Genomic DNA, 26876 nt, shown 5'->3' on the forward strand with positions numbered 1-26876 from the left:
AAAAAAAAAAAAAAAAAAAAAAACACACACATACACACACAAATTCTCCAGTTACATCATTTGGTAACCATAATATTGTTATGGTCTCTCTGACATCTTTAATATTTTTCCTGCATGTAATAAACACTTATTTCTGAAAAGTAGACTACTCTCAGACATGTACAGTTGTTTGCTTTTATACAATTATTTTTTTTATTTTTCCTATATAAAATATATTAAAATTTCCATAATGTTTTGTGACCTAATTTTTCTATTTTCAAAGAAATGGTCATTACTGTAGTCTACCTTTTGCATAAATGCATGTTAAATCACTGTACAAAATTTCAGAATTCTATCTCTATTGGTTGTGGAGTTATGAAATAATATGTGTGAAAATTTTCAAATTTTGGAAAATTTAATTTAAAGTAAAAAGTGAATCATAAAAAATATTTTAGTAATCTTTTTTATACGTTTATCGGATATTTAAGTTCTAATAAGTCTTGTTGTGATACCTTGTAATTTTTGTCCAATTGTGAGTTCATTTCCTTACGAAATTTTAGAGATTTAGAGGCTGCATTTTCTGATAATATTTGTGGTCGTACATATACATATACCCTTAAGGCAGTTGTGATTCAAATGTAAGTGACCGCATGAAGGAGGCCACAGCTACCACAGAGTCACTTCCGTCACGTAAAACAGATCGCTCAGAAACAGTGAGCGCTGTTTCCCCATCACAGTTACATGCATTCACGTCAGCTAGCTTCTCCTGTATCAAGTAGCGAACAACATCCAATGCTCCGCCCCTTGCGGCGTAGTGTAGCGGTGTATCACAGTCCTCATCGCCGACGTTTGCGATGGATCCAGACGGCGAAGCTCTTGAGCCCAGTCTTCCGATCAGCCACTCCCTCGCAGCTGTTCCCCTCTCCAGAAGATACTTGACTACCTCCAAGTGATTATACTGGGCTGCACGGTGCAGAGCCGTGGCGCCCCATCTGTCTCTCGCCATGACATCTGCCCCGTGTTTGACGAGGAACATAGTTAGAGCCAACCTCCCGTACCTTGCTGCCGCATGCAAAGGCGTGTACTTGTCAATTTTGAAGCGCTGAGAGATTAGAACACTATTGACATTCGCTCCGTTTCGCAGCATGAAAGCTACAAGTTGTATATGGCCTTGTTCCACAACTTCACAGAAAGACTTGTCTCTAAACTCCTTATCTTCAAGTTTATTTCTTATATTTTCCAAATCTTTATCAGATACATCGGTTTCAAGAAGTCTTTCTATGAGTCTCCAACTTGCGCCGACTTTATCAGCGTAATTCAGTGCTCGCCAACCTAGAAGTTTATCAACGGCATCTGCTTTGATACCGTTACATAATAGCATTTCAGCTATGATCTCAATATTACTAGGATCTGAGCTAGCACTTGCAGTGCGATTGTATTCCAAAGCGGCCAAATGTAGTGCTGTTCTGCCCCCTCTGTCAGTTTCATTGACATTCACACCTTTCCCCAAGAGATCCACAACCGCCTGTTTGTCGTGATTTAGCACGGAGACATGAAGATCAAAACCACGTGCTAAAATGTGATTGAATATATTACTGATCACATCGAAGTTCTGCGTGAATAATATGTGAACAAGAAGCTCCCTGTTTGATGCGTAGTTCTGTGCTAGCCATTTAGCAACAAAGTATTCAGCAAAAGTACGATGGACGAAATGTGGTATCCCCTCGGCATTCACTTCAACAATAATCCCAGTTTTCTCTTTCCCACTTTTTATCCTGCTTATGAAAGACTCTAACTCAATTTCGCTACGTTTATCAAGAAGAGAATGAAATTGTGTGTGACGAAAAAACATAGTCAACGCGCATTTCATGTGATTATTCATGAATGACTCTCTCATATATTCTAAGTCATCATTTACACCAGCTTTGGTAGTATCCATATTGTTCTTTTCCTTACAATATATATGAAATTTCTTCTCAACAAAAGTCTCGTAGAGTTCAAGAAGATCTAATTTCTCTGGCATTATAATGTTCCCTGAACAATTATAACCTATCAATATTTTCTCGTATGCTTCTGCTAACATCACAGTATGCAAAGGAATGCCAGCCATATTTTTATCGTGAAGCGTTTTACTAGTTATTTCAATGAACATTTTGACAAATGTATTCAGAATACTATCGTCTATGTCTTTCCTCCGACTCTTCCAAAATCTTCGAAGAAATAATTTCTGATCTCTTTCTGAGAAAGGCTGCAATATGAGGGAAAGAACATTCATTTCCTTCTGTAAGTAAGACCTCATGACTGGTCTGGATGTTACCCACAATTTTCTGACCTCAGTTTTACTTAGAATTCTTATTAGTGATGCAGTTGTTTTTGCATGTGTTGGGCTTATTTCATCGAAACCGTCTAGAAGTACTACTAAATTCCTTGTATAGAGAAGACTATGTTTCAGTAACCCTGTTTCTAACTCATGCTCTGAGGTACACACATTTGCACATGAGGTAAGAAAATTTAGTGCAGTGTTTACATCGTCATCATGGGAGACGTTGTTCTCAAATAAGTATCTGGAATGGTCATTCAGGTTTACTCTCAAAACGAAGGTGGAAGGATCAGAAAATTTTGTATCGTGAGCTAAATGAGTTAGCAAAGTAGACTTTCCCATACCAGGCTCCGCTGATACAAGCACAATCTTTTCATTCACATCGTCCAAAGTATTTGGACGGAAAGAACTCGGTTTATTATCTATAATGTATTCATTCAGATGGTCTTGATTACCGCAACTTTTGCTATGGTCTATGTATTTACATACATCAGTTGTATCACCATGAGAATTTATCCACCACAGTGAACCATGTTCATATCCCAACCAGTGAACATTTCTTCCATGGAATCTTTTACACAGTTCTTCAAAACCAGCTCCATTATCAAGACTTTCAGTTTCAAAAACCACAAATCTGCAATTACTGGGTCCCTGGTAGAACCAACTTGAATAATAAGCATGATGTAGGAATCGCCCAATATCATCAGGAGAATTTACAAGCTGGCTGAGTTCTCTTTTAGATATTCCACTCACTGCAATTATGTTGGGAACTTCGTTATTGTTTAAGATGTCTGATTTAATAAATATTTTACATTGCAATGTCCTCGGAATGTAGACACTACTCTTATCAGCAAGTGAATTTCCAAGAATCAATGTACTATCATCATACAGTAATTTCACGAGAATATCTGAATCTACTAACTTACTAAGTTTGTCACTGTTCTGAATAAGAGAACCTATTTTGACATCGTAGCCTTGAAAATTAACTTTTTGATTCAAAACTCTGTCTTGAGAAGCATTGTCCAACTGATCTAAACTACAATGATCATAAATCGCTACACAATCGCTACCTATTTTATCAGACACAGACTGTTCTGAAATGATTACAACGTGGCAATTACATTCTAGAAGAACCTCTTGATCGAGTATTGATTGTACAGCATCTAAATTGCTGTCCATCTGGGTACAGCAATCAATTACAAGTGCTTTACACCAACGACTGGACCAAATAGAAAGAACGGCATTTCTTTGACTTGCACATTGTTCAAATGTGAGCAAAAGTGACGGAATTCCAAAATCATCTAGACCTTGAGAGACTTTGAGAGCGCTTGTCAGAGTTGAAGCGTTTTGAGTGACGATATTAACAATTTTACTGTCTTTTATGTTTGACATTAATTCTTTGATAACTGTGTGAGTGAATTTAATATTCAATTTCTCAAACTTCGTTCTTGTGGGACAGCTGAGTTCATGAATTAGATTAATACGACATTGCAACATGTCAAGCCAAAATTGAGATGTTTCTGTTAGGTAATCATTACTGTTTCGTCTCCAGTCTTGCATATTCTTCAACAACTCTCTTGAGATTGCTTTGGCCTGAGTAGTTGATACTTGACAGTAAAGTTTTATTTCTCGTTCTATGATACTGTCAAGATCATATTTCCCTGCCTGATTGCTGAATACTGTCAGTTTATTTAAAAACTCCTTGTGTGTTAAAACATCTCCTATATCAGATATTTCTTTAGCAAGTTTTTCAAACTCTTTCTTTGAAGGCTTGTTTTTTATTCTGTTTAGTTTTGGAGTTATTTCCTTGTTAGGATGTTCCTCTGTAAATCTCTTTATTTTCTCTTTGATCATCATATTGTCCGAATCATGTCCATTCTCTGTTACAGTGCACAACTGATCCAACAGTTGCTTATAAGCTCTCAGATCCCGAAAAAGTGTATACACGTCTACATCTGCGCACTCACTGAAGGAGAAAACACGATTTTCTTTATCTCCTGAAAGCAACGCCGCACCTCCTGTGTCATACTCATTCATAGGCCGTCTATCGATCTGTGCGTTTGTGTATAGGCAGAATTCACAATCCTCTAGATTTCCGCTGAATATCTTGTGATTTGCCTTTACACAAAACTGGCCATTCACTTCACGAAAAGAGCCGTAGAGTTTTCGAAGGCTGAAACCACCCTGAAGACTCAATAATTCATTCCGTCCAACCAAAACTCCATCCTTTTGCTTGTGTTTCAGTTGGATAAAGCACGTTCGCCGCAATTTATTCCCGTTTTTATTCTTACCTTCGTACTGAAATACAATGTCGTCAAAAGCTCCTGCACCTTTCAAGTTTGTTGCTAGGAAGAATCCATCAGTATAATTGAAACCTAATAGAAAAAGGAAAGCTGCCATTTTAACTTCGTATTCCTCTCCGCTCATGTCAGCAAAGCCTTTGGTCTTCTCATATTGATGGCTTGGTAGATTTGTAGATAATACAGTAACAGAAGACTTCGGCTCGGCTTTGGTTGTCTGAAATAATATAATTTACCTTTTGGTTACGGATGCAACTAAGAGCAATGGTTAAAGCTTCTTCTCAAGCCAGAAACACAAATTAATAATTAATAAAAATTTATTGAGGATAGAACTGTACTATAGAAAATTTTTCCGATACTACCATCACAATATACAAAATAAACCATAAGTAATATCATTAATTTCAGAGGATTATTCTTTGAGATATTTGAAACAAAAAAGTTTAATATAATTTTGCTCGTTTTTTATTCCTTTCCCAAATTTAAATTGTTTTATATGAGACATTTTATATCATGTTTTGGGAAAGTCATTGATTGAATTTCCAACATTATTAGTCTAGTTAGGAGAGAATATGATTGAAATAATTTCAGTATTGTCCTTTAAATGTTTAGAAATTTGATCCAAACAATTGCAACTTTTCGTTCCGCAAAGTAATTTTCCAATGTTACATTTGTTCGGATCAAATTTCTGCAAATTTAAAGGACAAAAATAAAATTCTTTGAATCCTTTATTATCATAATATACTGCTCTCTTAAATTTACTAAACATGTTGGGTATTAAATCAATGGTTTTCCCAAAACATGCTATGAAAATAAATGTTTCATACAAAACAATTTTTATCTCGAAAAGGAAGCAAAAAATGAGCGGAATTCTATTAAAATTTTTTGTTTAGAATATCTTAAATTAATGACATTACTTACAGTCATCCTATATATCTTCCAATTTTTAGCGGTTACTAATAAATTATTAACAAAGTGATACAAGATTTTAGGAAATTGTCTTTAAATCCCATAGAATTATCACCGTTTACACCAATGCATAAAAACAACAAATTCAATATTAAAGGACAATATGCACTATCGGAAAGGACTGCCTTCAACTCCTTCCGCACTAACTTGCTGTGAGGTTTATGGGTTTCGTCCTTAAGATCAACAGTAACTTCTAACCATGATTCAGGAAGGCAATTGATTGAGCGAGGTCTGAGCTTTTGAAACTTTTCAATCCGTGTGATATCATTAACGATAAAAATTATTACTTACAAAAGTGTTCACAGGAGCAAATTGCTTTGATTCTTTATGCAGCATTTCCTGACGTAATTGTTGTTCAATTCTCAATCTCTCCGCATGCAACTTCAGCTCCATCTGTTGACGTAGTAGGTGCAGTTCTCGTTGTAATCTGTGCTGAATCTCGGCTTCTACATCTTGACATTTTTGGTGAAGAGTTTTATGTTTATCGACAACTGATGTATATTGAACCTGAAGATAAGAAACGATAAACCTTTGAAATAATTTAAAATGTTTAATAGAGACTGATTTACATGTTCAATAATCATTTCAACATCTCCATTACTATAAGAATTGGACTTACGACTTCATCCCTCTAAGTTACAGGTTTTTTTAATATGGGCGAAAGATGAGTAATTCAGTCCGACCGTTGAAAGAAGATTACCAAAGGCATCATTATTATTATCATCATCAAAACAGAAAGTGCCTTACGGCTCACTTATCCCAAATTTTTATTATCTGCACTTATATAAAATAAGTCCGCATTACCTATAATTCGTTGACGACTCAAAAGTTATTTCAAGACATAGACACAGACTCCAGCGCAAGATTCTTAGATGAAAATTGTACGAAGCTGAGTGTTTACAGAACAGATGTCACAGCTTTCATTAGGAAACTTACCTAAATTCAAATACATTCTAAATAATGAACCAAATTCACGGTACCGGTACGCATTGTGTAAGCTATTCGAATTGTTTTGGATAGTAAGTTATGTACCCATAAACATGGTGATTACTTTTTCCGAAAACATATTAAGGGGAGAGGATTGTGAAATTTAACAATGGCCCAAATTATTATTTTGTCTACTGGTGTACATCAATAGTCATTTATCCTGTAAGTGGCTAAAATGTACCATTATTCGTGAATGAGATGTTTATGACATATAGGTTCGTGTCATTTCTCACGAACATGTAGGCCTAATGGATTTTACTCACATGTAATATTATAAGGTTTTATCTTATCCTAGTAATTATTTAAATTATAATTCCTTCTTTCATTTAATACCTATATAGTTAGCCATAATGAATTGTTTAAAACCCTAGCATGACAGAAAATTTTCATCGTTGCTAAGTTACTCAACGAATATAAATGAAATGTTTGTACTCAACAAATTATTTCACAGGATGAAAAAATAACGGTACCTAAATCACATGTGAAGTAATGATTTATTTCTGACAGTTGTTAACAGTTTGATAAACAGTATACTAGCATAAGATTAGGTAATTTTAATCTTGTATCTTTTACTGAAGTACATGTACACAATACTAGAGGTAAACAAAGTTTGGTTGTTCCGTGAAATAGATTACAAAAGAGCCTACTCATTATTTTTTTTATTTTATTACGTTATTTTACGACGCTGTATCAATATCTCAGGTTATTTAGCGTTTGAATGAGATGAAGGTGATAATGACGGTGAAATGAGTCTGGGATCCAGCACCGAAAGTTACCCAGCATTTGCTCGTATTGGGTTGAGGGAAAACTCCGGAAAAAAACCTCAACCAGGTAACTTGCCCCGACCGGGATTCGAACCCAGGCCACCTGGTTTCGCGGCCAGACGCGCTAACCGTTACCCCACAGGTGTGGACCCTAGCCATTATGTTATGGGTGTTTAGTTTTATAACAAATTGCTCTAAAATCAGAAATATCAATAATATAAGATACTAGCTAAAAGCACCCGGCGTTGCACGGGTTTTCCTTTCTGCTTCTGTTTTTAATTAAACTGGTTATTACATTTTCGGAAATCTCGGATACCTAACTATAGACAACCAAAACGAATTGACTTTACTAAGCTAAGATTAATCTTTACTTAACGTGACGTACATGAATTGATGAAGTCCTTAGCGAAATGCCTGCCAGCGTTAACTCAATTTAAAACAGTTGTAAATCAGACACCGAAAAGAAAACATGTCATCATATGCCTGACGTTCAAGGTTTTTTTTTTTAATTTATATATTTATTTGTTTTTATTTATTTATTTATTCTGGTGTAGTTACGGCCATTAGGCCTTCTCTTCCACACCGCCAGAAATACAAATAAAATAATAGAAAAATCAAACTATGAACAAAGTAAATCCCAACGAAAATATGATTCATTTTCCTGTTTCTGATCAGTTTGAGCATCGAATCAATATGTACATATATAATTTAATTTATATTCGAAGATTTTTTTACCTCTTGACCGCTGTACACCCACTTATATCATACTCAGTTTTTTTTAAATATGACTTGGAGAACTATATCTCACAAATTCAGAACATATTATATTAATCCTTATTTTATACACAGAATACAGATACAATATAAACTTGCAATAAATCAATTTTTTAACATAAAGACTAATATTCTGAGAGACGTATAGGCTTAACGATATTTTATAAATTAAGAGATTATTTCCACAACGCATAACATACTACATTTGCAACGTGATTATACAGATAGAATTTCTCAGTAACATATTTTCGGACGTGAACAACAATATTTCGAGAGACGTATATTTTAGAATTAATACAATGCTATTTTCAGACGGTTTACATACATTCACGTGGTACCACATTAGCAACATGACAGAAATACCATTGAATTGCAGTTTTTAAGTAAATGTCTGCAACTTTGAGGTACTGTCCTTGAGCTTCATTTTAATATGGTCATTACAAATGCTAGTCGCACTGAATTGCAATTGCATTAAATAGAATGGGTATCATAGCAATACGTGAGATAAAAACATCTTATCCTTTCGTTTTTCCAGTTAATATTGCGACTTCTATTACGTTTCGCATGGGTTCTTCACACCAATTCATTTTTGGTGCATAATTTTGGTGGGTTAATATTTCGCAATAGTACTTCTGGTTATTCAATATTAAATAAATTATCTGGTAGCAATCCTTGTATTTTGAAAGAATTCTAGAATTCAGTTTGATAAAACACAGCCTGCTCGCTATCTACAACTGCATCGAGAAATTCATAATATGGTCCTGGACTGCGTAAAGATATTTTGTGCGAGATCGTGCGTATTTGCTTGTTTTCCGCACAGAACCAATACGCGGTAAGTGTGAAATACTACATTCAGTATTCCCAACCTAACACACATAACAATTTCCCTCTTCTTACCGCTTAAGCGCGACATTCATTTTACTGCTTTAGGCTTTTAACATATTATTTTTAGAGACGTTTAACATAGTAATAATTATCAATTAGAAACTTACCACTGCAATTTCACCTAAATTGCAATGTTAATTATTGTTTTTAAATTTTTGCAAAAATTAAGTAAAGTCTACTACTCCACGAAACTTATTGCATTCCTGATACAAGTAACATTAAGGAAGCCGTGAAAAAATCAACGAGATTCCAGATGCCGATGTTATTACTGCAATATGTTATATAAATAATATTGTTAAAATATTAAAATGAAAAATAAATCATTACATAACCTTACCGTTTGTTTTAAGTTCGCATTATAGACTGGGAGAAAAAAAGACAGACGTATATCACGGCCTGCTGGAGTATAGTAAACGCAGAAAACATTTTATAGCAACAATGTTGAAGAAAGATATTAAGTTTTTCGAAGTTGCCGTCATTAAACAGAAACCAACATGGAGATTTCATTGCAACTAATTAGAAATTCGTCTTTCAGGTATGTAATAAACGATCTTCGCACAAAATAATGTACGATACACGAGCGGTATGTTTGTTTTCATGTTCTCGGAAATTAAAAAAGCTCAACTACGTTTCGCTTTTTCAATCTTTTCCTCGACCATGAAAACGTCAACATACCGCTCTTGTAACGTATATTACTATATTGTACGAATTATCTAGTTTTCACCTTCATGATATGTACCAACAATGTTATTCGTGTTATAATTTCCATGGCCTCGTGAAAGTCGATGTTGAATACAAAAGACAATAATAAAAAACAATTGGCTATAGAAGACAGCATTTTAATATTACACATGAATGTTTGATCGTATTTATTTCTATTTTTTATTTTTTAATTAATTTAACGTCCATTTGACAATTTTAATATAGCCTATGTCTTCTCCTGGTTATAAAGGTTAAATGTGCAAACTTTGGCACATATCGGTCAAAGCGTGAAGATTTGTATAGAGAACATACATACCCACATTCACTTTTATTAAGATTTCAGTATAATTGTATGGTATCTTTGTTTGAGACAGCATAAATAAAATACTACGGATATATTATTTATGTAGTAAAACTCCCTTTATGGCGGGTTAAAATAAAATAACGTATCTAAAATAATGTAAATAAATTATTAAAATAATAAAAAAGAGGAGCTTCTACAGCCACATTCAGAATCATAACATATAAAATGAACTAAATTTACAACTCGTCGCTGTGAATACATTACGTCGTAAGCATGGCACAGAGGTACACATCTGTTTCAGTTGACAAATATCAAATTTTATTGCATAGAAACAGAATTGTTCCGGTCGGGCTGACAGGCAGAGATGCATGTCGAATCTAATTGATATGTCTAAAACTATTCAGAACATCGAGGGACACAGCTATAGGATTGTTTCCAGCTGGACACACTTTAATCTTACGGGACTATGACATCGACATTGTTTACAGAGAACGCACTATATTACCAACCGTTTTGCAGTGACAACGTTGAAGCTGGACATTGAATTAAGTTTATTGTAGTGCCATAAAATACGCGGTTTCGATGTACGTGTTTAGAAGTTTGCTGGAATGTTACAGTTGGTATGGAACAGTTCCAGCTATCTGTTAATGACTCTGACAAGGTTAGGTGATCTGAACTTTTAATAAAATGAAACAATAGAGGCGAAACCTGGCCAATTTAGATCGATGTTTGTAGTATTTTCTGAACTGGAATAGGACACATTAATCTTAGAGTTAGGATTTCACGTTCAATGCAAGCTATTTATGGGAATTAATTAATATCATCAAGTAATTTGCCGCTGGGACAGTACATGACAGACATGTGAAGCTTTAACGTTGGGAGGACTTCACGAAATTTCCCTGAGGTATGGATGTTTGCCAGTTGTTAATGTGATTTTCTACATTGTCTCAGGTGCAGGCCATTACGTCATGAGTGTTGCAACATGTGTCCATAATATACTAGTGGAATAAGTCCGAAGTATCAACTAAAGATAAAACTCGGACAGAAATAGCCTCCTGCGTCCGGAGACATTTGAATCGATCATTTGTAAAACCACATGAGTCAAAGAAAATAAGTTTCAAGAAAAACAGAAAAAAAACTACCTATAGTTAATGAATTTTCTGTTAGACCTGTGAATTTTTTACAGGAGAACCATACATTAATATGTCTGATTACAAAAGCATTGTGTCTTAATTATCTCATTTCATAAAATATTTTTTATAATTTCTTGGACTCGTGTTGTTTTAACAAGTAGCCTACCAATAATAAGAACTCTAGTATTCTGATAAAATATGGAGTGTATTGTTTGTTGTAGTGTGAAATACATTGTTATACAGTTTGCAATCAATTTATACATCTTGATTACACAACTTTTAACACTGTATCACTTCGGAATATGTATGATAAGAACTTTCTTATGTTAAATTTTAACGTACTTTGTTAACATGTTTCGACCTATTTTCGGTCATCTTCGGAACTCGTTGTTGTTGGTCTTGGCGCGTCTTGTTTCCTGTGTGGGTGCGTTCGTAGTGTAGAGTCAAAGAGTGTATGTGTTTTGAAATTGAGTTGTGTGTTGAGAATATCGTTGGGGTGTGTTCTCGTGTGTCTGTATATTTCATATTGTTCTAGTGTGTTGAATTTCTGGCTTTTTGGTTGGATGTGCAGTATTTTCATGTCTGTGTTGATGTCGCTGTAGGTACGGTTGGCATTTGTGATGTGTTCTGCATATGTGGAGGTGTGTGGACAGGCAGATCATTTCAAACACGTTACAAAGAACACATCACAGCCATAACAAAATTACAAAACACTTCCACATATGCAGAACACATCACAAATGCCAACCACACCTACAGAGACATCAACACAGACAGGGAAATGCTGCACATCCAACCAAGAAGCCAGAAACTCAACACACTAGAACAATATGAAATATACAGACACACGAAACCACACCCCAACTATATTCTGAACACACAACTCAATTTCAAAACACATACACTCTTTGACTCTACACTACAAACGCACCCACACAGGAAACAAGACGAGCAAAGACCAACAACGACCAGTTCCATAAGATGACCGAAAATAGGTCGGAACATGTTAACAAGGTACGTTAAAATTTAACATAAGAAAGTTCTTATCATACATATTCCGAAATCAATTTATATTGTTGTTTTTATTTCATATTCAATATGATTCATATCATTCACAAATTAAATTCAAAATATAACACCCGACTTAAAAAAAGTTATTCGCGAGTAATTAATTTTCATACCAGTGCGTCACATGTTTAATGGCAATGTATGAGTAGGCCTACAGACATATCTTTAGTTCACAATAAGAAAATAACTTAAATTGCATATTATCCCTCCAAAAAAGTCGGTGTTTCCTGCTTTGGGATCTCTCTTCGAGGACTTTTTCTCTTTATATCATGCATTTCTCCAAGTCCTTGAAGGTACGCAGGTACACATCTTGTTCATTTTTGCTTACAAAGGACGTAGTTTTATTAAAATATCTATTCTATCTGGTACAAGTACTATCATAGAACACTGTTGATTATTTTTTCTTCTACACAACTCTTGGAACTACACTCACTGTCCAAGACCTTGACAAAGAAGTGCATGATAGCAAATGCGCCATGGTTGCATCATTGCGTTAAGCGTTAAAGCCACATGAGTCCGGGACTGATGTGGTTTTGAAAGAACTCAATATTTTAAGATTTTATAGAATGCTTGTAATGATCGGACTCATGTTGTTTTGAATGGAAATGATGCGTATATCCGTAGTGCTTCCTATAGTACCGGTAACTCATTTTCGTAAAAATTTGGACTCATGTTGGTTTACAAATGGCCAATTCATTTGTTGTTTTATTTGTAAAGTTCAATATAATTCTACACTTCAAAAAAGTGTCACTGACGCGAGGAAAAATGTTGAAAAAATTCTGCAGGTTACAATTAGGGCACAAATGCAGGTATATTATACTATACTTTGGACCTCTGCACATGCATGTTATAGGATCTGGGTGGGGAAGAAAATAACAAAACCCATAGTTTGATGTAAAGTTGAAATACTGTTGTGGTTGGATAATATGAGCCGTTCAGAGCGGAAGTGGTGTAAGTCAAAAATGGGTAATGAGGGTTAAAGTAAACATTTTGTAAAATACAGCGCAAAGTAGCTATTAATATTCAATTTATTTAAACTATTAGTAGTCGGTGGATAGCAAGAAGGCCATATTAATTGCTACTTTGCGATATATTTTATAGAATTTTTACTTTAAACCTCATTATCCAATTTTGACTTACACTACTTTTGCTCTGAACGATTCATATGCTCAAATATGAGCTTAAATATTTAAATTTCCTTTAATATATAATGCATAGAAACAATGATCTATGGGCATAGCTATATAAGAAAACAAAACACTCTTTTTCTGTTTCTCAATATGTGGGGAAAACAATAACTGTGGGTAAAACGAAAACATACGCTCTTCCTGTTTATCTATGATAGTAATAGTTTCATGGATCATAAAATAAACACAAGTAATGTTTCACTCTTGCTAGCAATCTTTAACACACTATTTCTTTGTTTCTGAATATGTGGGGGAAAACAATAACAATGTTTTTCTTTGAAAATCTATAATCTTATTTGAAGACGTACGTATACTGATGAAACACCCCTCTACAATCATATAATCAATGAAACAGCCAAGAACTAACAGTTCATTGATCACAATACATGTTATTTTTACCCACTTTCTGTGAGTTATTTTCTTCCCCATCCAAACTCTATCATAATCATGTGTGAAGCGTAGTATTAGCACGGTCTACTACTGTATATACACTCGCGAAGCTTGAGGTGTTTTTTTGCAAATCTCGTGATAAAGCGCTCCAAGCGGTTAGCAACTAGAAACAATAGACTGTCCATGGTCGACTTTAGACTGTGTCGTATTTCCATCGAGTGCTAGCTCGTTGTGTATTTCACATTGATGCTTGTGAAATGTTCGTTATTGGTTGTAATGAAAATGTTAATGGCTAAAATATAATAATTGGAATAATAATATGGGACAAGGAGGAGACTTTGAAGTGCTATAAATTGAAGCAACAGTAAGAGAAAGAGGCCAGAGTTATCCTTTTTCCGATTTCCGAAAGATTCAGAAAGGTTCCTGGGTTTCCACAAGAATGCAGTGCAGAAACAAAACTGTTAATTTTGAAGTTCTTTGTGACTGTTAGAATACATTATATCCTTAAATTTCACAATGAAATGTTTCAGTCTAACCGAAAGAACATTAGATACCGGTTGAAGTTCTGTCACTTAGGCTGCTAAATTTCCAGAGAAATAAAGGTTAGGTCTACTTTTTTTTTCAGAGGATATATTTTTAATTGTAGCTATTAATTTTGTTATTTTTATGTGTTATTTTACTAAAGACGTAGAAAAATTAAGTTCGTTTTAATGAAATTTATTGATCACGTTTTATTTTCAATTCTGGTGGGATTATTATTGCTTAGGCCTACTTTTTTTCAAACGATATGTTTTTAATTATAGCTGTTAATTTTGTTGTTATTTTTATTTGTTGCTTTACTAGAAACGTAGAAAAAGTATGTTACAATAAAATTTATTGATCACGTTTTATTTCCAATTCTGGTGTGATTATTATTGCTTAACCTCACCCCACTTTGTTAACTACGTAAGCCTACACTACAAGTACCGGTACACGTAAGTTACTCCATTAATTCATATTTCCATTATTATTGTTGTAAAGGGAAATGAAAATTAATATTTATTGGTTTCATAGTTAATTATCGCTATAATCTTCAATGAGTGAAGCTATTATAGTAAATTTCAGAACGTTTTGCACAAAGATAAGTAATATTAACCTATTTCTTGCAGTTATCTTCGAGTTTATGGTGAAATTTAATATACTTCATTAAAATAATAAATTAACTTTATGCATTTAATATTTCAATAATGGAAGGAAGGTGTTAATTTTTCCAAAAGAACACGACAACGAAAGTGTAACATATTTTGTCGTCTGCTAGGAGAAAGATCTGCGATGATGAGGCGATGGTAGCGATCCTAGTGGTGGGCAACTACCCATGTTTGCATTTTTAGTGCATATTGAGCTTCGCGATGTATATAGTAGACTGTGGTATTAGTATACTCTACTCTCAGTATATTATACTCTCAGCACTCAGGAGAATATAGAATGTCCACCATTTACACAAGAAACAATTCGAAAGATCAGCTTACAAAGAACCATAAGTTACGAAAAAATTATTTATCATTATTAGGGCCAGGAAGTTCAGGCCCTAAAAACCTAATAAATAGGCATGCAAGTATGCTTTGAAAACCCTAAAATATGTCAATAAATATGTAGTAATAAAATTCTATATTTCTTGATATATCATAAATTATTATTAATAATAATAAGCAATAAAAGTAATAATATTATATGTAAAACTAAAAAACAGAATCCGCGCACAATCGAACAATTAAAAGATAAAATTCGTGACGCAATTAGACAAATCAGTGCAGTAGAACTCATGAATGTGAACGATGGTTTTACGGCTACTGTCATGAGGGCGAGTACAAAATTCTGTAATTAATATAACATTCAATAATTAATGTTAAATACAACGTAGGCCTATTATGGTTAGTTAAGTATGCGTGTAAGTTTTAATTCGGTGAAGCGCCGTGAGTCACTATACCTTGCTAAACAAAATTATATTTTGATTTTCCTTACAAGTCTTTAGATTTTAACAGAAAAAAAAAATAAGTCTGTGGCATCAACAATAGTACATTATGCAACGATCCTATAATGGCAGTAATTAAGACGCGAGTATGATTGTTTCATACGAAGGTCTTAATTACCATTATAGGCAAGTTTCATACGACTTTTTATGCTCGACCATATTTCTAACTTGAAATTATTCATAAGTTTTCATGTTATGGTTATGTAAGTGACGAACGGAACTGACCTGAATTGTGACATGTGCGCAGACGCGAAAGTATTGATTTTTTCCGAGGCACGAATATCATTGACCTTGATATAACCTAGAGAACATTAGTCTTGATATAATCTGGAAATTGATTTAGAATTGAAAAACGAGATGACAAATTGAATTTATTTGAATATTATTTACAATTAACGCTAATTATTACAGTAATAGAACATAACCTTCTGCGACAGTATTGGATTTCCAGCATCCGTGACTTTTCGCTAATTCTCTTCCGATTGCATATCCGAGAATAATCGATACTGGCGGGTTTATAACGGTACAAAGGTGATTTGTCATTGGCTGAACAAGTGAATTATAATGAATAGGTGTACTTTAATGAGGTGCATTAAAGGGCTACTACCAGGTGTTTAATTACTACATTTCGGCAAGGTCGAGCATAAAATAATTTAAAGATATGTAACGGTTATGTTACAAAATATTTTTTTCTCCTTAATGCAATATTGTCTTTAAAAACTCATGCATATTTCTCTCCTTAATACAGAAGTGGTGCCATATAAAAACTTCTTAGACAGATTGAATAAAATTTGCATAAGGAGTAGATTTTGAAAATCTCTTTTATATTTTCTTAAAAAATTGAATAAATAAAAAAATAAGGGCGTGATGGAAATGAAACTTCGGCAGTTCTCTTACATTGATATGATACATATGTGTACCAAAAATGGAAGGTTTAGCTTAAAAAAATGGAGAAAATTCCATATTGTCTATAGTTCACCCTTAAGGGGTTAGGTACAGCTTACAGCAGTAAATTTTTGGAAATATTCAACATTTTTTTCCTCCATTATTGTATCTTATACACTGTATCTTATACAATAATGGAAATTAGTATATGTAAAACACTGTCCTTCTGCTATATGAAAAAAATATTTTTACGGTTTAAAAAAATTATTTACATTTTTGTTTTCAAAATTCAGTTCACTGTGCAGTGATGAAGCGTTTCCCACATAATTCAAAAACTATCCACGATTCTGTGATGAATTTTTCTGTGTGTATTTATGCATTTCATATCTACAACCTTTGATAGATTGTCTGATAAAAAATAAATTCATTTAAAAATGGTCAAATATCAGTACTTTCTTCTAACATAAAAGAAAAAAATATATTGTTTATTGAGGAATATAATTGAAAGAGCATGATATTGTAAATATGAGTTTCAGGAATAAAATAAAAGAGAGAGAACATGAAAAAGTTAACAAGTTTATGAGTTATGAGGGAATCGCTTCATCACTGCACAGTAAACTGCCACCATTTTGAATTTTGAAAAAAAATATTTAAATGTTTTTTTTAATCATAAAAATATTTTTTTCATTTATCAGAAGGATAGTGTTTTACACACACCGATTTTCATTATTGTACAAGATACAGTAATGGAGAAAAAAGTTATTGAATATTTCCAAAATATTTTACTGCTGAAAGCTATACCTAACCCCTTAATACACAAGCAGGGCGGAGGGGTAAGGAATGATCTCATTCCCCTTAGCCATCACTTATTCATTCAAAGTTAAGCAGTTTCAGTATTCTCCCCCTCCTGCCTTCCCATTTGCTGTGTATTGTGAGCTGTATTTTATATGACGTAATCTTTGCCCACCAGTGACTTTGTGATAGGCCTAAGTTATTGCACGGAATTCATCAAATTTTATAAAATTTATTAAGTGCAGAATAAAAACTTGAGAATAGCATTAATAATAATTTCACTTCTCACCTCAGCGTATCCTGAATCTTCTCCTTCGGAATGATCTTGCCGTTGTATCCTATACTCGAACCCAGAATCCGCTGAATTAGAGGACATAGTATCATTGATATCTACTCGGTGTTGCACTTCTCTTTCGTTGCAGACTGATTCATTGGCTTCTATGTCCATTTCCTGCACCAAACCGTATTGTTCACTCATAGGAGAACTATTGGAAAACAATGAGAAAGGCGTATCTGATAGCTTTGGAGTATTTTGACAGTTTTCTGTCAAACTTGCTTCGTTCTTACGTTTCTTCGATCTATGTTTCCTACTCTTCTTCTTTGGATCGTGTACAGCCCTTAAATCTTCCAATGAAAACACCAAAGAGCATGTAACTTTCCTTCCATCACATGAGGAAGAATTGTCTTTTGATTCTTGAGAAAGAAGTGGCATACGGGATTGGTACAGTACATTCCCTTCACTGTCTTGTATGAGTTTCACTTTTGAAATTCTGTACTCTGAGGTACTTGAAGGGAAGTACTTCATAATATGTGCCGATAGTTTTTCGACTGAAGGAAATGAACAATTTCTGAAAGCACTGTCCTCAGGACAAAATATCCAATACAAAGAATTTTGTATTGTAACAGCTATCGATGTCCTACCAATAGAGATGATTCCATAGACATATTTTTCGTAGAATTGACTCAGAGTTATAAAAAGGCACTCCGATTTCTTAAATGGATCTAATGCCCCAATCAAATCATTTTCTTCTATTGAGAATCTCACCTGAAATATAACATACATAATTACATTGTACAATTTATTTCACAGTAGTATTTAATGATTGATAGGAGTTCTTTTGTGGTTATGCTTACGCGCTTACATATAAAATTTTACAACACTGTTATGTTACTTTTATTGCAATATTAAATTTGAATAAACATTTTATGTAGACTATTACACTTTTACTACGTCATACTTCTTTGACCAATAAAATGGTACGGAACGATGTGTTTCAACCAATCATGGCTACTTATCATACAATTTTTATCACCTTCCTAGTATTTGTTTGTTTTTATCACCTCCCTAGCATTTGTTTCTTTGTTTGTCAACATTCTACTTTCAACAATAATTGTACCTTTTAAAATGATTCGTGTTTATTTCACTGTCTTTAATTAAAACTTTTCTATAATTTATCTTCTTTATATTGTTAGGTCTGGTGTATAATTGGTAATTTGAGTGGAATGCAACTGTTTTAACAAAAATGAAACTGAATCAACTAGTACTCAATTGTAGAGCATTCGACTACAAATCGAGGGGTACCTTGTTCAAACCCGAATGCCCCTAATTTTTTTTTATAAATACATTTAACACTTGTCAGTAAAATTGTTGTTAAATCAATTTATTTAATACGTGCAGCCTACATTCCTTAAACAAGAGTCATTTTTAAACTAGGCTTTTCTTTGTTTGAACCGCTTTAAAGATCGGTTTCAATTTATAATTTATCTTCTTTATATTGTTTAGGTCTGGTGTATGAGATTATGGATAGTCACATATCAGATTGTTGTAACTGGAGTGGAATGCAAGTGTTTTAATAAAAATAGAGAGTCAGTGTTAATAGTACGTCTTTTCGCAATAGTGTTAAAAGTACTTTTCGCAATAATGTTAAAAGTATTTTTCACAATAATGTTAGAAGTACTTTTCGCAATAGTGTTAAAAGTACTTTTCACTATAATGTTAAAAATGCTTTTCGCAATAGTGTCAAAATATTTTTCGCAAGAGTGTTAAAATACTTTTCGCAATAGTGTTAAAATACTTTTCCAAATAGTGTTAAAAGTACTTTTCGCAATAGCGTTAAAATACTTTTCGCAATAGTGTTAAAATTACTTTTCGCAATAGTGTTAATACTACGTCTTTTTGCAATAGTGTTAAAATATTTTTCGTAATAGTGTTAAAATAATTTTCGAAATAGTGTTAAAAGTACTTTTCGCAATAGTATTAAAATACTTTTCGCAATAGTGTTAAAATTACTTTTCGCAATAGTGTTAATAGTACGTCTTTTTGCAATAGTGTTAAGATTTTTTCGTAATAGTGTTAAAAGTACTTTTCGCAATAGTGTTGATAGTACGTATTTTCGCAATAATGTTAAAATACTTTTCGTAATAGTGTTAAAAAGTACTTTTCGCAATAGTGTTAAAAGTACTTTTCACAATAATGTTGAAAGTACTTTTCGAAATTGTGTTAAAATTACTTTTCGCAATAGTGTTAATACTACGTCTTTTTGCAATAGTGTTAAAATATTTTTCGTAATAGTGTTAAAATACTTTTCGAAATAGTGTTAAAAGTACTTTTCGCAATAGTATTAAAATACTTTTCGCAATAGTGTTAAAATTACTTTTCGCAATAGTGTTAATAGTACGTCTTTTTGCAATAGTGTTAAGATTTTTTCGTAATAGTGTTAAAAGTACTTTTCGCAATAGTGTTAATAGTACGTATTTTCGCAATAATGTTAAAATACTTTTCGTAATAGTGTTAAAAAGTACTTATCGCAATAGTGTTAAAAGTACTTTTCACAATAATGTTAAAAGTACTTTTCGAAATTGTGTTAAAAGTACTTTTCGCAATAGTGTTAAAAGTAGGCTACTTTTCGCAATAGTGTTAAAAGTAGGCTACTTTTCGCAATATTGTTAAAAGTACTTTTCACAATAGTGTTAGTAGTACTTTTCGAAATAGTGTTAAAAGTACTTTTCGCAATAGTGTTAAAAGTACTTTTCGAAATAGTGTTAACAGTACTTTTCACTATAATGTTAAAAGTACTTTTCGAAATAGTGTTAAAAGTACTTTTTGCAATAGTGTGAAAATACTTTTCATAATAGTGTTAAAAGTACTTTTCGAAACAGTGTTAAAAGTACTTTTCGCAATAGTGTTAAAAGTACTTTTCGCAATAGTGTTAAAAGTACTTTTCGCAATAGTGTGAAAATACTTTTCATAATAGTGTTAAAAGTACTTTTCGAAACATTGTTAAAAGTACTTTTCGCAATAGTGTTAAAAGTACTTTTCGCAATAGTGTTAATAGTACGTCTTTTCGCAATAGTGTTAAAATACTTTTCGTAATAGTGTTAAAATACATTTCGCAATAGTGTTAAAAGTACTTTTCGCAATAGTGTTAAAAGTACTTTTCACAATAACGTTAAAAGTACTTTTCGCAATAGTGTTAATAGTACGTCTTTTCGCAATAGTGTTAAAATAGTTTTCGTAATAGTGTTAATAGTACTTTTCGCAATAGTGTTAAAAGTACTTTTCACAATAATGTTAAAAGTATTTTTCGCAATACTGTTAATAGTACGTCTTTTCGTAATAGTGTTAAAATACTTTTCGTAATAGTGTTAAAAGTACTTTTCGAAATAGTGTTAAAAGTACTTTTTACAATAATGTTAAAAGTACTTTTCGCAATAGTGTTAAAAGTACTTTTCACAATAATTTTAAGAGTACTTTTCGCAATAGTGTTAAAAGTACTTTTCGCAATAGTGTTAAAAGTACTTTTTACAATAATGTTAAAAGTATTTGTTACAATAGTGTTAGTAGTACCTATAAGCAGACAGAAAAAGCAACAAACAAACAATACAAAGTCGTGCATAAGGAAATTCTTCACATGTAAACCTAAGCTCTCACGAATAAACCGAATTCATCCGAATGGGACTTAGCGTATGGCAGCCGGTAATTTTTTTTTGCATAAGACTCTACAATTTAAATATGTGATACGATAGATAAAAACTTTAACCTCTTACTCGTTTGCCGTTAATCAGAATGTCGTTTGCAGCGGCGCCCTCAACTTCTTGCGCACAGCGCCGCTCTGCTGCCTCGACCACAGAGGCCAGGGTACCAGAAGTCCAGTCCTGTGCAGGCAGCAGGCTCCACATGGCCACTGCCACTTCCGCCAAGCATTTGTTGCGGAGTTCATCTTCGTTGTTATTGGCAACAATTTCCATTAGAGTTATTAAAACTTCCCTCTCCTGTTTAAACACAAGGCAAGAAATAGTATTGCTCATCAGTTCATATGGTTGGTATAGAAATTGTCTGACGAAACTACAGACGAACCGAAGAATATTTTTTATGTATGAAATGGTGTATGACAATTTTATATTAAAAATAAACTTTATTTGCCCTTCAATTGGCAGTAATGTGTATACAGGGTGTTTCAAAAATACGGGACATAATTTCAGGTATGTATTTCCCACATGTAGACAATCAAAATAGTTCATTACAACATGTGTCCGGAAATGCTTCATTTCCGAGTTATGGCCTTCACAACCTTGAAATTCACCGGAACGTTTTTCTTTCCGCAGGTCGTTGTCATTACAGAAGATGTTCAAAATGTCCACCTCCTGCTTGAATACAGACCTCACATCGATGTCTCATTGACCTGCGAACACGATCCCAAACTCCAGGAGTATTGCGTATGTCCTCAGAACATCCCACAATTCGATTCCGAAGGGATTCCAAATCAGGCACCGGAGACGAATAAACTAATGATTTTAAATGGCCCCACAAGTAGAAATCGAGAGGGTTAAGATCAGGTGAGCGTGGAGGCCAAGCAATTGGGCTACCTCTACCTATCCATCGATCAGGAAACCTTCGATCCAAGTACCTACACAACACTGAATGTAACCATCGCCTCGGAATGAACTGTCAGAGTGCCCTCTTAATGTCTCCTTTGACGGCAACGACCTGCGGAAAGAAAAACGTTCCGGTGAATTTCAATGTTGTGCAGGCCATAACTAGGAAATAAAGCATTTCCGGACACATGTTGTAATGAACTATTTTGATTGTCTACATGTGGGCAATACATACCTGAAATTATGTCCCGTATTTTTGAAACACCCTGTATAAAAATAATAGTTGACAAAGGGTTCTTAGACGTTTCGAGTCCACATCTGTGGAGTAACGGTCAGCGCGTCCAGCCGCGAAACCAGGTGGCCCGGGTTCGATTCCCGGTCGGGGCAAGTTACCTGGTTTGAGGTTTTTCCGGGTTATTCCCTCAACCCAATATGAGCAAATGCTGGGTAACTTTCGGTGCTGGACCCCGGACTCATTTCACCGGCATTATCACCTTCATCTCATTCAGACGCTAAATAACCGAAGATGATAAAGCGTCGTAAAATAACCTACTAAAAAAATAAAGACGTTTCGTACACATCAGTTCCGTCCAAAATCTTTTCGTTCACTCTTATTATTGGTCCACATTAATCTTTTCTCCATTGTAAGAATATGTCCATTAATTATTTGTACACTACATTTTCGTCCACAAGAATGTTTCTTCCATATGATATCGCGGCCATAGTAAATAGAAATAGCGACACTAATGAAAACAATTATTTTATTTTACTATTATTTCAAGTTAAGTACATCCTTTTCTTGCTTGTTACTAATGTTCTCTTTCTTCTTGTGGCTGTATCGAGTTTACTTACTTACTTACAAATGGCTTTTAAGGAACTCGCAGGTTCATTGCCGCCCTCACATAAGCCCGCCATCGGTCCCTATCCTGAGGAAGATTAGTCCAGTCTCTACCATCATTTCCCACCTCAATAAAAAATCCTTTTAATATTACCCTCCCATCTACGTCTCAGCCTCCCCAAAGGTCTTATTCCCTCCCGCCTCCCAACTAACACTCTATATGCATTTTTGGATTCGCCCATACGTGCTACATGCCCTGCCCATCTGAAACTTCTGGATTTAATGTTCCTAATTATGTCAGGTGGAGAAAACAATGCGTGCAGCAAAGTGGAGTCCAAGATTCACAGCCATACAGAACAACCGGTAATATAACTGTTTTATAAATTCTAACTTTCAGATTTTTTGACAGCAGACTAGATGTCAAAAGTTTCTCAACCGAATAATAACACGCATTTCCCATATTTTAGTCCGCGCTCCAAGATATTTGAATTTTTCCACCACTTCCAAGTATAAATTTCCAATTTTTATAGTTCTATTTCGTACAATATTCTGGTCACGAGACATAATCATATACTTTGTCTTTTCGGGATTTACTTCCAAACCTATCGCTTTACTTGCTTCTAGTTAATTTCCGTGTTTTCCCTAATCATTTGTGGATTTTCTCCTCTCATATTCACGTCATCAGCATAGACAAGAAGCTGATGTAACCCGTTCAATTCCAAACCCTCTCTGTTATCCTGAACTTTCCTAATGGCATATTCTAGAGCGAAGTTAAAAAGTAAAGGTGATAGTGCATCTCCTTTGCTTTAGCCCGCAGTGAATTGGTAAAATATCAGACAGAATTTGCCTATACGGACTCTGCTGTAAGTTTCACTATCGAATAACATTTAATTTTGTAAATGACGATCTTTGAATACAGATCAATAGCCTAATGTTATATTAATAATATATTTGATATCTACCCAAAATTTGTCTAGTTACCGTCAATAACTGTAGAATAACAATAACTGTACTACGGGTTTTCGAATAGTCATTTTGATTGTGTTCCAATATTATTTATTTATTCATTTATTTACTTATTTATTCCTTTATTTATTTATTTATTTATTTATTTATTTATTTATTCTATTATTTATGTCTTTATTTATTTATTTGTTTCATTACTTATTTATTTATTCATTTATTTATTTGTTTCTTTGTTTACGTAGTTATTTATTTATTTGATTACTTATTTATTTGTTTATTTATTCATTTATTTATTTGTTTCTTTGTTTACTCAGTTATTCATTTACTGATAGTCATATTTTTATTCACTTATTCCTTAATTTATTTATTTATTTATTTATTTATTTATTTTATATTTCTAATTTAATATCCAGAACATAATAAATATTGAATATACACCACAAATGTAGTGTTTCCAACAGTTCGAAATCAACAGTCTTCTTTATCTTCACACGAATTTCAAAATCTCCCGATAGATTTCGTTGTCGTCGGAGTAGCAGTCTGGTAACATGTGAAAGACGATAAGAGAGAATAAAAGAGTGGTAGAAATGGGAAAGAAAAGTTTGTGACAAGGTCAGCAAAGTAACAGACCGAGGTCTGTCACAGATAGGCCTGAGATCTGTCAGACACTGCTCCGAACATAGGTAGGAAGTTCGTACCAAAACAGTAGAATTCAGTTCAGTTGAGCAAGGAGTATAGATGTCACCCGCGCCTCGCTCTGCTCCCGTCACTACAGACGATACGCAGTTTACATAAACAACGCATAGTATCATTCTGTGGAGCTATGTACAGTCGTGAATACTGGGTGTTCATTTCAAAGTGTGTCATGACGTCACTGTTGTTGGGTCACCGATTTGAAGCGAGTTTCAGCTTATACTACCGGCGTTACCGTACGTATCAGTGCGTACTCTTCAGAATGAACGCCGTACTTGCTAGGCAACTTCTCTGCCTCATAGGTTATACACCTCTGCGGAAGTGTAGGAAGATTGAATTCTCTAGGCTCATCGGCTAGCCACATGACGGCATACAGCGAGCCATGACACACTTTGAACTGAACACCCAGTAGTTTGAAGAACATTGTTAATTTATATTAATATTTAAGTTTTGAACAAAGTGAGCTATTCTGTTACTATTGTATTGTTCACGTAATATTAATATTATGCATGATTCCAAAAAAGTAAAGTCATCTATTATCAAATAATTATCCAAACAGAAGTAAATTTAAAAGTCATATTGTTTCAGAAAAATGTTATGAAGTATCATTCAATAATAATTTATATTTTCAGTCAAAACACTTATCAATATGTGAAGTCAGAAAATAATTCTGTTACATCATATTATAATTAAAAGTCACAAATATTTTCGACTTATACAGAAAGTCATCTTCAGGTGAATCCTTAAGCAAACAATTTTGAAATTAGGTGAGGGGATAATCAGGTACATTTTGATCTAATAGTTGAATGCACATGCAGGCATTTTACAAATATATACTTGTCATGATTCTAAGGTTAAATGGTTCACGACAGTACCTGTGCAAAAATATGATTCAATATTGGAAGTTTTCGTCACTGGAAAACGCGAACATATTTCTGAAACGTACTATAATCACTAACTCAGTACTGCGGCCTTGGTTCTGTATGGACGACAGTTGGAACTTCGTTAGTAGAAGGGGTAGGAGTGAAGTACATTTAAAAACTCAGGTACAATAAAAGTTGAAGTAAAAATGAAATGATGTCTCTGTACTACCTGTGCTTGTCATTTACCCAGAAGTTCACAATTGTTTACGTAATAGATGAGGGAAACAACACTGAAAAGAATAGTGATATGACATTGCTATTAACTGAATATAATTACCTGTGTTAGTTTTCAAGTGGCTGTCATAATAGTTATATTTCATTTAAATGTTACATATTCATATTTCATTTCGCAGTTTTAATTAGCTTTCTTCGGTACGGTAGTACACAGCACGCACTTCCCTTCAAATTCACTTATCGCTCTTCTTGGTAGTGTCACATACTTCAAACTGGCACAACACAACACACAACCTGTCAGTAGTGAACCGCACGATGTATATGAACTTCAAACAAGATTGCCTGATACGCAGTGTGTGTTATCAGTCAGGCTGTGTGATAAGGTTCGATATGACATGTTTTTATTTGCGACTCGATGAAGTAATTCGCTGCTCTCGACAGACGGGAAGCTTAACACTTGCGATAGGAAGTGAATTGACGCTTGTTATATCCTGTATAAACATAGAATGTGATAAAACTTAACACGGTTATATTACACATAACTTGTCGTCTCAGTTACGCTGATTCAGACAACTTAATGATTATTATTTTATTCTTCCTGCATGAGGACTTGGTGAAATGATAATAATAATAATAATAATAATAATAATAATAATAATAATAATAATAATAATAATAATAATAATAACATATATCAAACACTCATGCAAGAAAGTATTTTCCACTCTTCACTCATTAAAAACATTGTATAGCTCGCGCAAGAAACGATTACCGAAAAGCAATGGTGGCGTTGCTGTCTGTTTTTACGTGTGTATGTAGGCACGTCGAGGGGGGGGGGGAGAGGTGTGAGCCGATGGAAGTACTGTCTCTTCCAAGAAGATGAACAAATGAGGACATCGCTGTGGAAATAAAGAACGTAGCAAGAGAAAAATTCGAAGCTAATTAAACGCGCAACAT

The 26876-nt window shown here is 33.8% G+C and overlaps 1 protein-coding gene across 1 annotated transcript; it reads right to left on the reverse strand.

Annotated features, from left to right (window-relative positions):
* Positions 1 to 26324, reverse strand: LOC138699524 (uncharacterized). The gene is made up of 5 exons (XM_069825481.1): positions 26023 to 26324; positions 21498 to 21722; positions 17740 to 18495; positions 5860 to 6075; positions 1 to 4816 (listed from the first exon to the last, which is right to left on the reverse strand). The coding sequence occupies exons 2-5, from the start codon at positions 21696 to 21698 to the stop codon at positions 596 to 598; spliced, it is 5394 nt and encodes a 1797-aa protein (XP_069681582.1). The 5' UTR covers positions 21699 to 21722; positions 26023 to 26324; the 3' UTR covers positions 1 to 595.
* Positions 26325 to 26876: the final 552 nt, after the last annotated feature.

The sequence above is a fragment of the Periplaneta americana genome, chromosome 5 (assembly GCF_040183065.1).
Source record: "Periplaneta americana isolate PAMFEO1 chromosome 5, P.americana_PAMFEO1_priV1, whole genome shotgun sequence".
Classification (NCBI taxonomy): domain Eukaryota; kingdom Metazoa; phylum Arthropoda; class Insecta; order Blattodea; family Blattidae; genus Periplaneta; species Periplaneta americana.